This window comes from Mauremys mutica, chromosome 22, assembly GCF_020497125.1.
Source record: "Mauremys mutica isolate MM-2020 ecotype Southern chromosome 22, ASM2049712v1, whole genome shotgun sequence".
Lineage (NCBI taxonomy): Eukaryota > Metazoa > Chordata > Testudines > Geoemydidae > Mauremys > Mauremys mutica.
The window spans coordinates 9410240-9423824 of NC_059093.1; the positions used below are offsets into that span (position 1 = coordinate 9410240).

At 44.3% G+C, this 13585-nt stretch overlaps 1 protein-coding gene across 1 annotated transcript; it reads right to left on the minus strand.

Moving 5' to 3' along the window:
• Positions 1-6679: 6679 nt before the first annotated feature.
• BSX (brain specific homeobox) lies at positions 6680-12322 on the minus strand. Its single transcript, XM_044997317.1, has 3 exons — positions 11990-12322; positions 9515-9711; positions 6680-8851 (listed from the first exon to the last, which is right to left on the minus strand). Exons 1-3 carry the CDS (start codon positions 12249-12251, stop codon positions 8603-8605), a joined length of 708 nt encoding a protein of 235 aa, XP_044853252.1. The 5' UTR covers positions 12252-12322; the 3' UTR covers positions 6680-8602.
• Positions 12323-13585: the final 1263 nt, after the last annotated feature.

The window sequence follows — 13585 nt, forward strand, 5'->3', positions numbered from 1 at the left end:
ATATTATATACCCCTTCATATAACCCAAAAAACAGGGGGTCATCTAATGAAATTAATAGGCAGCAAGTTTAAAACAAACAAAAGGAAGTATTTCTTCCCACAACACAGTCAACCTATGGAACACATTGCAAGGAGATGTGTGAAGGCCAAAAGTATAACTGGGTTCAAAAAATAGTTAGATAAGTTCATGGAGAATAGGTCCATCGATGGTTATTAGCCAAGATGGTCAGGGATGCAACCCCAGGCTTCCTACTCCTCTGACTTCCAGATGCTGGGACTGGATGATAGGGAATGGATCACTCGATAATTGCCCTGCTCTGTTCATTTCTCTCTGAAGCACCTGGTACTGGCCAGTGTTGGAAAACAGGATACTGGGCTAGATCGGCCATTGGTCTGACCCAATATGGCCATGCTTATGTTCACCCTTTCTCACCTATAAGTCCTTCTAGGTTTTGCACATGCCAGCTGGACTTTTTAAAAGGCAAAATGCCATTCTCCTCCTGCCCCAGTGAAAAGCTTCTAGCCCATTTATTTCAGTAGAGTCAAGGTGTTCCTTTCCATCACATCACTGCGCAGGAACAGAGCATCCCAAGAGAGCCCAAGCCCTTTGACCACGCACACAGTATCCTCTGAAGGCTTTTTGTAGCTGCTGACCTGTGTACGACAGGGATAACTTAGCCCAGAACTGGAACCAGCCCTTTAAACCCTGCCCTCTGGATAGCATTCTAAAAGGGGCTTTGCCAAGCATTGCCCTTTCTTAAAGGCCCCGCAGGTTAAAAGTAACACTTCCCCCAGCTCTTACAGCGAAGTTCTCTCATTCCTCCTACCCAGGGAAAGAAGGTTCTAACCATTCTATGGTATTGTCCACCTTTCCCATGCAGGTAAGTGAGTAATGCTGCTTTAATTTGATAGCTCCCTGTGAGACGTCCTATTCTGGAATAAGTCACTTTATTCCAAAATAATTAGTGCCCTCACAAAGCATACTAATTAGTCACCAATTAGTAACTTTATTCCAGAATAGTGTCTACAGGGAGGAGCTATTGTGGAATAGCTTATTCCACAATAGCTATTCTGCTCAATTTCCCCCATATAGACAAACCCTAAGTGGCTGGAACAATGTTATTTAGATAGTCCCATAAATATACCTTGTGCTTTACAGACAAAGTCTAATGTCCCTGTTGTGAGTCTGCACTGTCAGCCGAGTCATCTCCAGCACTTCAGAAAGTCTCTTCTAGTTCCAGCAGGTGCAGTGTGAACAGTATTGTCCTTAGCTGAGCTAGGGGGAAAAGATTAGGAGCAGCCTGGAAGCAAACCAGAAATCAGCCATTCTTGAAGCAAAATAAGAGCATGTATACAAGAAGTTGCACTTGTTTAATTAAACCGGTGCAAGCTTGTGTGAAAACAAGACCAAACAGACTGCAGTGCAAACTAGTAGATGTCTCTTTTGGGTTACAGCACTCCATGTTCACAAGGCTTTATTCACTACCTCAGTGCTCCTTATTCATGTGCACCTGCTCTCCCATTAACACCTCATTACAGCACACACCTGCAGAGCCTTTAGTTTAACTTGCTGCATTGTAGCCATTAATTCTCTGTGTTATATTCATGAGCACGTCAGAGAGGACCTGGTGGTTTAAAAGTCTTCTCAAGCCACGTGGTAAAACATCATCACAGCTACCAGTTATTGTCAGTAGATTTAGCTGTCAGGATGAGGTCCAAATGGGTCTATGCAGTTTCAGCTTCCCTCTCTCCTCTCCAGATAGTCCTGCCAAGTCAAGGTGCTGTAAGAGAGGCTTACACACTGCCTCTGCTTTACCTACTTCACTCTCCAGGGCTATCCATCTAGCATCTTTCACCACTAACCTAGGGTCATGTCAGGGCTGAGTCCACAGAAGATTTGCGCTACTAGCCAGCAGTATTTTAGGTATTATGATGCTACAACTGGCCGTTCATAGCAGGCTGCAACCTTCTCCCTGCTGAAACTTTAAATTACTGCCGTCCAGACTGACTACAAAGCCTTTCAAACAGAACTTGAGTAAAAGCATTCACCACAAATATCCTTTTCTCCACTGGGGGATGCAGGTTTTTCCCCGCAATGCTTGTCCAATTTGCAGTCAGAGACAAAACAATTCAGTCTCATTCCCACTGACCCAAGAAAGTTGGCAGGAAGTGCTCTTCCTACCACTGTCTCTATCCATTATGAATTACAAGGTACATTATAAGCTGCCCTCCTTCCCAGAACTTGTCCTGATTGGATGAGAGAGAGGAACTCTGCCCCACCCTGTAATACAAGCTTCCTGCTCCCCAGCTTTAAAGAGAATGGCAGAGTTTTTCTAGACATCACCTGTTACCCCAGACCATTTCCTTTCTCTCAGCATCTACCTCTGTTACCCCCTGGGTGTCTTTGACTGTCCCAGGACTTCTGGAGTTTGGTAGCTCCACAACGTCTCTCTCTGGCTTTCAAAGCCCAGTAAACCCCATTACAGTACCTAAGCTATAATTTGGGTTGTAGGGGTACTAGAAACCTTTCTTGGTTTGTAAACGTTTCTGGGAATGAACTATTTACACCATGTGTTATACGGCACCATGATCACTGTCGGGCTCAAAGAAATGTGCGTAATACCTCATATTTTTGCCCTCCTCAGTACCATCTTGGTACCCCCACACTACAAGGAAAGACTAGCCATGCAAGCTTCTCCTTGGAGTCAATGGAAGCTGCAGGAGCTTTTCACCTTTGCCAATCAGACTATGGGGCTTGGAGGTTTGTGTGGCAGGAGGGAGACTGTTACTAGGCTTCATTTTTGCCATGCTGGTTATATTTGGTCTGTGGCCCTGCACTAGGAGCTGGCTTTCCTTTTCATTTGATTGCATTTATTTATTTATCTGGAAAGGTGTGCAGGGTTGAGGAAAGATTAGGGTATTTTGTAAAGCATAAATGTGGTTAAAAGGTGTCATGCACGCCTGTGCAAAGACACAGCACAAGAGCTAGACATTGCTTGAATCCAATTTACACCATATTTTGGGTGCCTTAATTGTTCATGGACCTTGTTCTCAGATGAATTTCTTCCCTAGGTGACGCGCTTCTACAGAGTGAGATAATGTCAGAGCAAGACTGGGACCAAATTTTTGCTATACGCTCAAGTGAAGTCGACTATCTAGCCTCAACTTTCCTCAACTACCTGAAAAGGGGTTCCAAAGAGGATGGATCTAGACTGTTCTCAGTGGTAGAAGATGACAGAACAAGGAGTAATGGTCTCAAGTTGCAGAGGGGGAGGTTTAGATTGGACATTAGGAAAAACTTTTTCACTAGTAGGGTGGTGAAGCACTGGAATGGGTTACCTAGGGAGGTGGTGGAATCTCCTTCCTTAGAGGTTTTTAAGGTCAGGCTTGACAAAGCCCTGGCTGGGATGATTTAGTTGGGTTTGGTCCTGCTTTGAGCAGGGGGTTGGACTAGATGACCTCCTGAGGTCCCTTCCAACCATGAGATTCTATGATTCTATGATTCATAGGGGATTGGCTGCACAACACTAGTCATGCAACTTCATTAGCATTACAGTCCTGTGCATTGTATTGAGATTATACCCTGGGTTTTCCTATTATTTTTTGTGGCATACGTATGTACCTTTATATATGGAGGACCAAATTCCGGCATGTGCAGAAAAGTGGTTCTCAGGAGGTGGAGCATTGTCTGCTCCAAACCAAGCCCCTTACCTAAGCAAAACAACAGCTGCTCCACTGGCCATCTGCAAGAGGAGAGGGACATGATGAGGTGGAGCCTAGGGGTGTGTTTTGCATGTTTATGTGCACACGTCCACTACCTATGCTCACACCCAGAGCTTATTCCTGCTGTGGGTAAGAATCATCTGCATATAACATAAGAACATAAGAACATAAGAAAGGCCGTACCGGGTCAGACCAAAGGTCCATCTAGCCCAGTATCTGTCTACCGACAGTGGCCAATGCCAGGTGCCCCTGAGGGAGTGAACCTAAAAGGCAACGATCAAGTGATCTCTCTCCTGCCATCCATCTCCATCCTCTGACGAACAGAGGCTAGGGACACCATTCTTACCCATCCTGGCTAATAGCCATTTATGGACTTAGCCACCATGAATTTATCCAGTCCCCTTTTAAACATTGTTATAGTCCTAGCCTTCACAACCTCCTCAGGTAAGGAGTTCCACAAGTTGACTGTGCGCTGCGTGAAGAAGAACTTCCTTTTATTTGTTTTAAACCTGCTGCCTATTAATTTCATTTGGTGACCCCTAGTTCTTGTATTATGGGAATAAGTAAATAACTTTTCCTTATCCACTTTCTCAACATCACTCATGATTTTATATACCTCTATCATGTCCCCCCTTAGTCTTCTCTTTTCCAAACTGAAGAGTCCTAGCCTCTTTAATCTTACCTCATATGGGACCCTCTCTAAACCCCTAATCATTTTAGTTGCTCTTTTCTGAACCTTTTCTAGTGCTAGAATATCTTTTTTGAGGTGAGGAGACCACATCTGTACACAGTATTCGAGATGTGGGCGTACCATGGATTTATATAAGGGCAATAATATATTCTCAGTCTTATTCTCTATCCCCTTTTTAATGATTCCTAACATCCTGTTTGCTTTTTTGACCGCCTCTGCACACTGCGTGGACATCTTCAGAGAACTATCCACGATAACTCCAAGATCTTTTTCCTGACTCGTTGTAGCTAAATTAGCCCCCATCATGTTGTATGTATAGTTGGGGTTATTTTTTCCAATGTGCATTACTTTACATTTATCCACATTAAATTTCATTTGCCATTTTGTTGCCCAATCACTTAGTTTTGTGAGATCTTTTTGAAGTTCTTCACAATCTGCTTTGGTCTTAACTATCTTGAGTAGTTTAGTATCATCTGCAAACTTTGCCACCTCACTGTTTACCCCTTTCTCCAGATCATTTATGAATAAATTGAATAGGACTGGTCCTAGGACTGACCCTTGGGGAACACCACTAGTTACCCCTCTCCATTCTGAGAATTTACCATTAATTCCTACCCTTTGTTCCCTGTCCATTAACCAGTTCTCAATCCATGAAAGGACCTTCCCTTTTATCCCATGACAGCTTAATTTACATAAGAGCCTTTGGTGAGGGACCTTGTCAAAGGCTTTCTGGAAATCTAAGTACACTATGTCCACCGGATCCCCCTTGTCCACATGTTTGTTGACCCCTTCAAAGAACTCTAATAGATTAGTAAGACACGATTTCCCTTTACAGAAACCATGTTGACTATTGCTCAAGAGTTTATGTTTTTCTATGTGTCTGACAATTTTATTCTTTACTATATAGTGGCAGGGGCTGGTGCCTGCAAGCATACAAGCTCACATAGACTCAACTATTGCCGTACAGATGTGCACTAGCTTTGGAGGCATTTGCCTTGATGAGCTTGAAAGTGGTAACACAGCACATGATAGTCCCTACACTGTTTATTCAAAGCAGGGTGTCTGGCAATGCCAGTCCAAGGGCAAGGTGAGTAACATCACAGTCTTCTTGAAGACGAATTGACGTTTTGCAAATGGCCTGTATAAATATAATTCTTAATCCAAAGGCGCTCTCAACTTCTGTATTCCCTGCAACTTCTGTGCTTCCTGTCGCATTTCCCATAATAATCCACCCTGCACTTTTTCCTGCCATGCACTCTGTATGCACACGCCACATAAGAGCATTTACTACATGCCTTTGTTTCCAAGAATTGGAAAAAGATCATTAGGAAGCATAATAATGTGCCTTTTCTGTTCATACAGGAGCAAAAGCAATCCTCACTGCAAGTGACAACCATACCCAAAAATGTAAAGAATTCAGATTTTTTAATGTCACTCAGAGTAATGTACATTTTAAGTGATCCCTTGTGTGTATTTGCTTCTGAATTCTCTCTTTTTTTCCCTTCTATTTCATAAAATTATTTATTGCTAAATCATGGTACTCATACACCATGAATATCTGAGTCTGAAGAAAGAACACTGTGATTTTAAGAACAGCTGCAAATGAAGACGTTGGTATATGCCTTCTTTTACTGATGACATCGGTTGTGAAATCTGGTCTCTATAATACTCTTTTATACAGCATTTGTTAGGAGTTAATGTTATCACCAAAAATGCTAATCAGAATCTTAATATTAAAACATTACTTTATAGCTCCTTGTTAGTATTAATTTTAATAACTAGTCTGTATGAAATGGCTGTTTTACTCACACTTTTATTAAATGTTGATGAAAGACATACCAACTAAAAAAATACTTCTACAGCCTACAAGATACAAATATAAGAAAACTATCAAATTAAATATCAAATGCACTAAAATAAGAGAAATTAAATGTATTGTCCTTCCTTGTGCTTTGGTTTAGGTATTGCTAGTGTCAGTGATCATGGATGGATCAATAATAAAGGTTTTCATCTAGCTGATATCTCATTGTATTGACACTATTCAATGACTTGTTATAGCTAGAATGGATTTTTAGGGTGATTTTCTAAAGAAGAATTATATATTCTTGGAATGTTGGTGGGTCTTACCCTTTGAATTATAATCTTTAAGGAGCTGCATAATTTTGTAGCAAACTATTTTGATTGAAAGTCATTAAAGAAAAGAGTTTTCTCTGAAGTGTTTGTAAACACAGTCCAAAAACACACATTCATTATCGGGAAGTTTTTCACGTGTGATCTTTATTATTCTAATTATACTGCAAACCCACAAAAGGGAAGGAAACATACAAGTTTAAATAAGTCATATTTTGCAGATGAATAGGGGGCACTTTTTAAATTTTTGCAACAAAATTGCATGTCCTACAGTCCAAAAACCAAAAGTACTAAGGACACCCAACAACCAAATCGACTCTTAATAAAAAAATAAATTACAAAAATTACAAAATACCCTAAAGAGACACTGCAATGGAATTTGGAGTGTTTGCACAGAAATGGTTTAAACTAGAACATTGAAGAAAACTTAAGAAATCAATCTTTCCTTATGTTTCTTCCAACAAAAACTTGCATTCAATATCAAATGTCTGTCAACAAGCATTGTGCCTTTCTTTCTTGTCTGTACCTTATACCAGGAAATGTTTTGTTAACTGGAAATTCAAGATATTTCACTGTAATGTAAATAAATAAAAAGCAAGCCTGAGCCATCGTTTAAAACTGTTATATACAACTCTGCAATGCAGAGATGGATTTGCAGTTTCATAGCTTGATATGTTTCAGGCTATCAGCCGAAGGTGTAGGTATAAAACCGCTGGAGAGTTGTGAACTGCGGAATGATGGAATTCATACACCATGCACTCGCAATGAAACGTGAGTCAGACTTTCAACTAGTTTTCAACTCCGTTAAAAACAAAAATATTCTAAAACTGATTCACATCAGCAAACGATTCATAAATCATACTTAGGATGTAGGTAAGCTATTAAAATTATATAAGATCAATTTTACTACATAAATTCGATTCTTTTTTTTCTGGATGTCTTAAGAAAAATCAAGTTTGTTAGCAATACTTCTTTCCCCCTTTACAAGCTTGGAATCGTATATAATGTATTTTTCTTACCTGCATCTTTGGAGAAACTTTATGCAATTCAATGTTTAAATATATGCATTCGCTGGAGTGTGTCTGATTTTAAATGGTAATTTACAATAATATTAAGAGAAATTGTCTGGATACACCATTCATTGTCATTGCATTGTGACTAAGCAAGCTTCTGTCTCACTCGAGTCGATGTATTCCTGATATTTAAGTCTCAACACCAGTGTACTAAAATAATGTACCGGGTATAAATTTGATGTTAAAATAGGGAAAGCTTTGCTAATGGATAAATGTTATCCATGCATTTCGAACGAGACCGGAAAACTGGAATATAGGGCCGTGATTTTGCTATTTTATTTGCTATTTTAATATTCAGTTTTCAAAGCAAATGTCAAATTTGTACTTGTCTTTGAACGAAACTGGAAGTTCCTCCCATTTATACAAGTTTGCGGGACACACAAAACTATCTGCCAAATAACAGAAGGCTGGTTATAGTTTTGTCCACATTAGAGAATGTGGTGATCGTGTTTAAACTCCGTGTCCAAAACAATCGTGACTAGCTGACTCTCTTGACCTTGCCTACGCTGACAGCCTCGTGTTAGCTATCTCGGTTGTTTTTAAGTCGTGTTTAAACACGATCAAACTCCCATGCTTAATTGTGCTAGCTCAAAAGGGGACGCAAAAGTCGATAGCAGTTAACAAGCGTGAGCTGAATTAGAAATAACCAAGCCGGACAGATTCTACTCGCAACCAATGATATAAACGGGACTGCTCGCGCTACAATTAGGTTTACATCGAATCCAATACGTTTCTTTCCCAGACTGTACAAACAGATCCTTTCAAACGTGGCCTTAAAATATTCCCTGGCTCCAGCACTAGCTGGGTCTACTAGGGATTGCTCGGGCCTGGGACAAGCTTTTTCAGCGACGGGTCAGACCGAGATCACATCTGCCTTGGTTATTGGGCAGAGGAGTCATGGCTCTTAGCACTCCGCCGGCAAAACCAGAGCAGGGGCCTCCAGTCAGCCGGGCCCTTCGCCTTGTGGGGAGAGGAACGAGCATGTCTATATTAGATGCGGGGTGGCGCAAAGATCCCCATCCTCGATGATGTCCACCTCATCTTCGTTCTCCTCCAGCAGGAAGGCGGGCGGCTGGCCGGCCTTGCGGGGGTCCGAGCTGGCTTTGTCGATCAGTTCAGGCTCGCTCGAGCTCTGCTCCAGGCACTCCTCCCCGCTGGGGTTCTTCGGGTCGTCCTGGGTTTTCCTCAGTTGCTTTTTGTGCTTCATTCTTCTGTTCTGGAACCACGTTTTTACCTGTGAGAGAAAGGGGAGGAACGCATGTCATTCGCATGTGCCCCAGCTCCCCAGGAGGCACCGTCACCCCAGTGCATTGCATGAGCACACACGTCAGTAGCATGTGCCCCAGCTCCCCAGGGGGCACCGTCACCCCAGTGCATTGCATGCGCACACACGTCAGTAGCATGTGCCCCAGCTCCCCAGGGGGCACCGTCACCCCAGTGCATTGCATGAGCACACATGTCAGCAGCATGTGCCCCAGCTCCCCAGGGGGCACCGTCACCCCAGTGCATTGCATGAGCACACATGTCAGCAGCATGCGCCCCAGCTCCCCAGGGGGCACCGTCACCCCAGTGCATTGCATGAGCACACATGTCAGCAGCATGCGCCCCAGCTTCACGAGTTGTCATTATCATGCTACCCGGCCTCAGACGGAGGTCCCCCATCCCAGGATCACAGCAGGAGGGCACCACGGGGGTGGCAGCTGCTCCCTGCTTCCCCTCGGGCATTTCCCCAGCTCTTTGGGGCCCCGCAGAGCACGGGGAGGTCGAGGAGAAGCCTGGGGGCGGGAAGCAGAGCCGGGGGCAAGCCCCAGGGTCCCTTCCCGGGTGGGGTTCTCCATCCCCCGGGTGCTGCCCAGCGGCCACGGGAACCTCCCTCCCTCCCCCCCATGCTGGGTACCTGGGTCTCGGAGAGGCTGAGGGCGGCGGCCAGCTCCACGCGCTCCGGGGTGGACAGGTAGCGCTGCATCTCGAACCTCTTCTCCAGGCCGGAGAGCTGCGAGTCGGAGAAGACGGTGCGGGCTTTGCGGCGGCGGCAGTGCTTGCCTGGCAGCTCGGCGTGCGGGTGGTGCTGGAAGAGGGCGGGCACGGGCATGCCTGCAGCGCGGGGCACAGGGGAGAGAGGCCGTGGGACGGGGCGGGGGCCGAGGCTGGAGAGCCGGGGCGGGGGGGGGGGTCCTCTCCCCCTTCCCCAGCCCCACCTGGAGGGAAAGGAGCTCCCCACCCCCCTGCCTGGACAGGGCACCGCTCAGCCTTGTGTGTGTGGCCCGGGAGGTGTCCCTGGGCTGGCAGACCCCGCACCTAGGTAAGTCACCGTGGCCAGGCGACCCCAGCACCCACCCTACATTCTGTCCCAGGCCGGCATTTCCCTCCCGCACACAAAGAGTAAACCAGGAGGCTGTTTAGAATCTGGTACAGTTGTTCTCCTGGCCAGCAACTTGGCATTAACTCATTCCACAGACATCGCTCAGCTCGAGAAATGTTACACAGAAGGGCCCCCCCCTTTTTTGTTGTTGTTGTATTCCTTTTACACTTTCATTGGTGCGTGTGTGTAAGTTTAAAAAAAAGTAGTTGTCATAAACACGGTCGGTATTTACAAATGTTGCTACAGGTGAAATTTTGGTCTGGTTGCAATTCAGGGGTCTAGAATAAAGACAATGATAATTTAAAGACTATTATATATAAACACACCTGTGTATATACGTACTATAATTATACAAACATAAATGCACACATAAAACGTGAGTGTGTGTAATATAGAATTCCACAAAGGTGTGTAATTGTGTGTATACTCACACACAAAATAATTTTAAATATATACACTCAATGATACAAACATGGGCACACTCATTTTGGGTATGTAATTGTATATTACACACATACAAATACAGAGAAATTTGGGTATGTAATCATATTACACGTGTGTATTAGGTTAAGTGTGTCTATCTCTTTAACGTGTGAACTTAATTGTTTTTTGCTTATTTTAGGAAACCAGTTCCGGGTGATATGTTGGGGTCTAGATTATGAAACCCATCGCTTTGCAATGGGTCGGTTGTCCCCTCGTCACCCTCCCACCCCATATGTAACAGTGGAAAAGCAACATACTCAAACTCAGTTTAAAAGAAAAGTAGTGTCCTGAATTTAAAGAGGGGAAGGATTAGCGCACTGGATTTAGTTTCTCTTTATCTCTATTCCGAATACTACACAAATTTTTCACTACGTCCGTTTCCGTTCAAATTATTTCTATTGATGGTAGCTAATAATAAATCCACCCCTAGCTTTCCATTTGAGTATTCGATTTCTTTGTGATTTATTCATCAGCCGCTCTCTGTTGCATACTCTGAAGGGTCCACTTTTTTAAAGCCAAAGGTAAGGATTTTTATTTTATTAGACAACTGGTGCAGTTTGTTCCCCCTCTTCTCTGCAATTTATACTGGATTGATCTTCTTGTTCTGTGCCTATTTTAATAGGGCACATTTTTGAAAATCGAAATTCACTACCAGCTACTGAGGAGGCACAGAAAATATTTACCACCTGTGCTGCGAAGATCAGAAAGAAGTGACTAACTGATTGACTGGATATGGGAAAGGCCAGGTCGTAATATAATTTAACTTTTTTAAAAGGCCACATAATCTTTTAGCGTACACAGCCTAAGAAATAAGGAATTTTACTCTCGAAAACTACGCAAATTCCTCTGAACTTTTTGGTACTAAATAGTAAGTTATCAGATGCATTTATTGTAAATAAAAAGGTGCAAAATAACTTGGAAATCGAGGTTGTTGAGGTTTTATTTTTCATATGAACGAAATCAACCGAGTTTCCGCTCTTTTGAAGATCCATGCTGTAAAAGTGGGTCAGTGATGGATACACAGATCTGTGGATGCAGCTTCGATCGGATTTCTGCGGGCTTATTTTTTAAAGCACAGAACATTTGAACCCTAAGAAAAGATTCTCTGGAAAAAGTGAGTAAGTAAACTGTGATTTCTGCTCAGAGAGAGGGAGGTTAGACACCAGTCTCTGACAGCAGGAGAAAAAGAACTACAACGTGCAAATTATTTTTGATATTCAATATATTCCTACATCTATAGGCAATGGCTAAATCCGCTGGTGCTGTTGATGCAGGGCAGGGAATAAACTAAACTAATAGAGTCTGATTATGATGATGATTCCCCCAAACTGTAGCATCGGCAGGCGTGTAAAATCTGCCTTGATGAATAACAGGTGCCATTCCTTGAATGATGAAGCGTGACCCTTGCCAGGAGATGAAATCCCCCACGTCTGCAGTGCTGGGCGCTAACACTGGGTTCGCCTGTCAATACACTCCCCTTCTTCTAAAGCCGAAACAAACACAAGGAAAACGGGACACCCAACTTACCCGAGGTGGTGAAGAAGTACGGATGGTGATGCTCCGGCTTGTGGAGCGCATGGTGCGGATGGGGCGCCAGGAGGGTGGGTGTGGGCATCAGAGGGTATCCATAGTCCAGGAGAGGAACCCTGGAAGCTAAGGGGCTGGAGAAGTGCTCTGGAGGGACCTCTCTCAAGGACTTGGGCTTGTGGAGCAAAATGTCTTCGATGAAGAAGGAGGTCGGCCTTGGCGCGGAGACCGGATGCACTGGGGAGGTAAAGTGGAGGTTCATTTCCCCCAGGTGGTGGGGACCGCGCTGGAAGACGGGGCGCGCGAGGAGGGATGGCCTCGGATTTCAGCCCGGCTGGCTGAAAACCCGCAGATGGCAGGAGCCAGAAGAGAAGATCCAGGTGGCTTCGGGCGGCTTGGAGGCGATTTGTGAAGAGAGGGGGCTCTGCCGCGAGCCAATCGCGCACCAGCAGGGCGGAGGGAAAAGGGTTTTTCATTTCCCAATGTCACCCAAATTAATGGAGAGGTTGAAAGGAAGGGGGCGCTGGCCAAGGTACTGAATCGGTCCGTTAAAGGACCGTAACAAGGCTGGTGATACTTAGTTACGCAAGAAGGGGGTATGGAAAATGGGCTCCGAGCTGATGGAGATCGTGAAGCAGACAGAGCCCCAGGATCCCAACAACAGAGAGAGAGGGTCTCCTTCAAAAATGTAGGTGCTGCAGGGTCAGACAAATGTCCGCAGCGCGCCAGCACTGGCTTATTAAATATAGGCAGGCACGTTTCCCTGGCTCTGCTCCCGTATGCGGGTGCCTACGCAAAAGGAGGGATATGCTTGTGCATACAGCGCCTAGCACATGCCGCCATGAGCCGAGATTGGGGCCTCTGACCCCCGCCTCAATACAAGCCATCACTCAGGTTGTTCCAAACGGAAATAAAAGGGCCAGATCCCCCGCTCTGGTGTAAGCCAGAGTTAACTTTAAGGGGTTGCTTGGGGGCAGTGGAGGGACATTAATGTACAGCCACGGAGGAGCTAGCCGCAAGAATGGGAGTAGAACGAATTTTTCCATGTGTCGATGACTTGAGTTTACGTCAAAGCAAAAAGTCTTTATTCTGCGTCAATGACTTTTAGAGCTGACTGAAATGTTTCCACATTTCAAAATTTCACTCAAAAAGGACAAAAGAATTTTTGGTGGCATTGTCCATCATCGTTGCTGCCCTTTTCCAACCGGTTCTACTTAAATTTTACTTTTCCAGCGTTGGCCGTGATCCTATATACAGCCGCATCCCCGCCATTCCTAAGTATTATCCTACTGGGGGGTTTGTTCCAAATTTCCCCCCTTCTGTTTGTCTTTTTTTTTCTTTCTAATCTGTAGCATTCATTTCTCCGGAGTCAATTTGCTAAAATTATGGTGATACACCACATCATAGCCGAGATAATTTGGGCTCGCATCTCGGAAAATTGCTCTAATTATTGATGTTAAACTCGGGGAAATTAGAAGAAGGCACTTCTCCTTCATCTCCTGATTTTCAGCTCTAATTTGTTGAAATCGAGTTGTCATCACAATTCCAATCACTAGTGTTAATAGTAAAAGTGTTTTAATAGAGCCAGAATTCTCG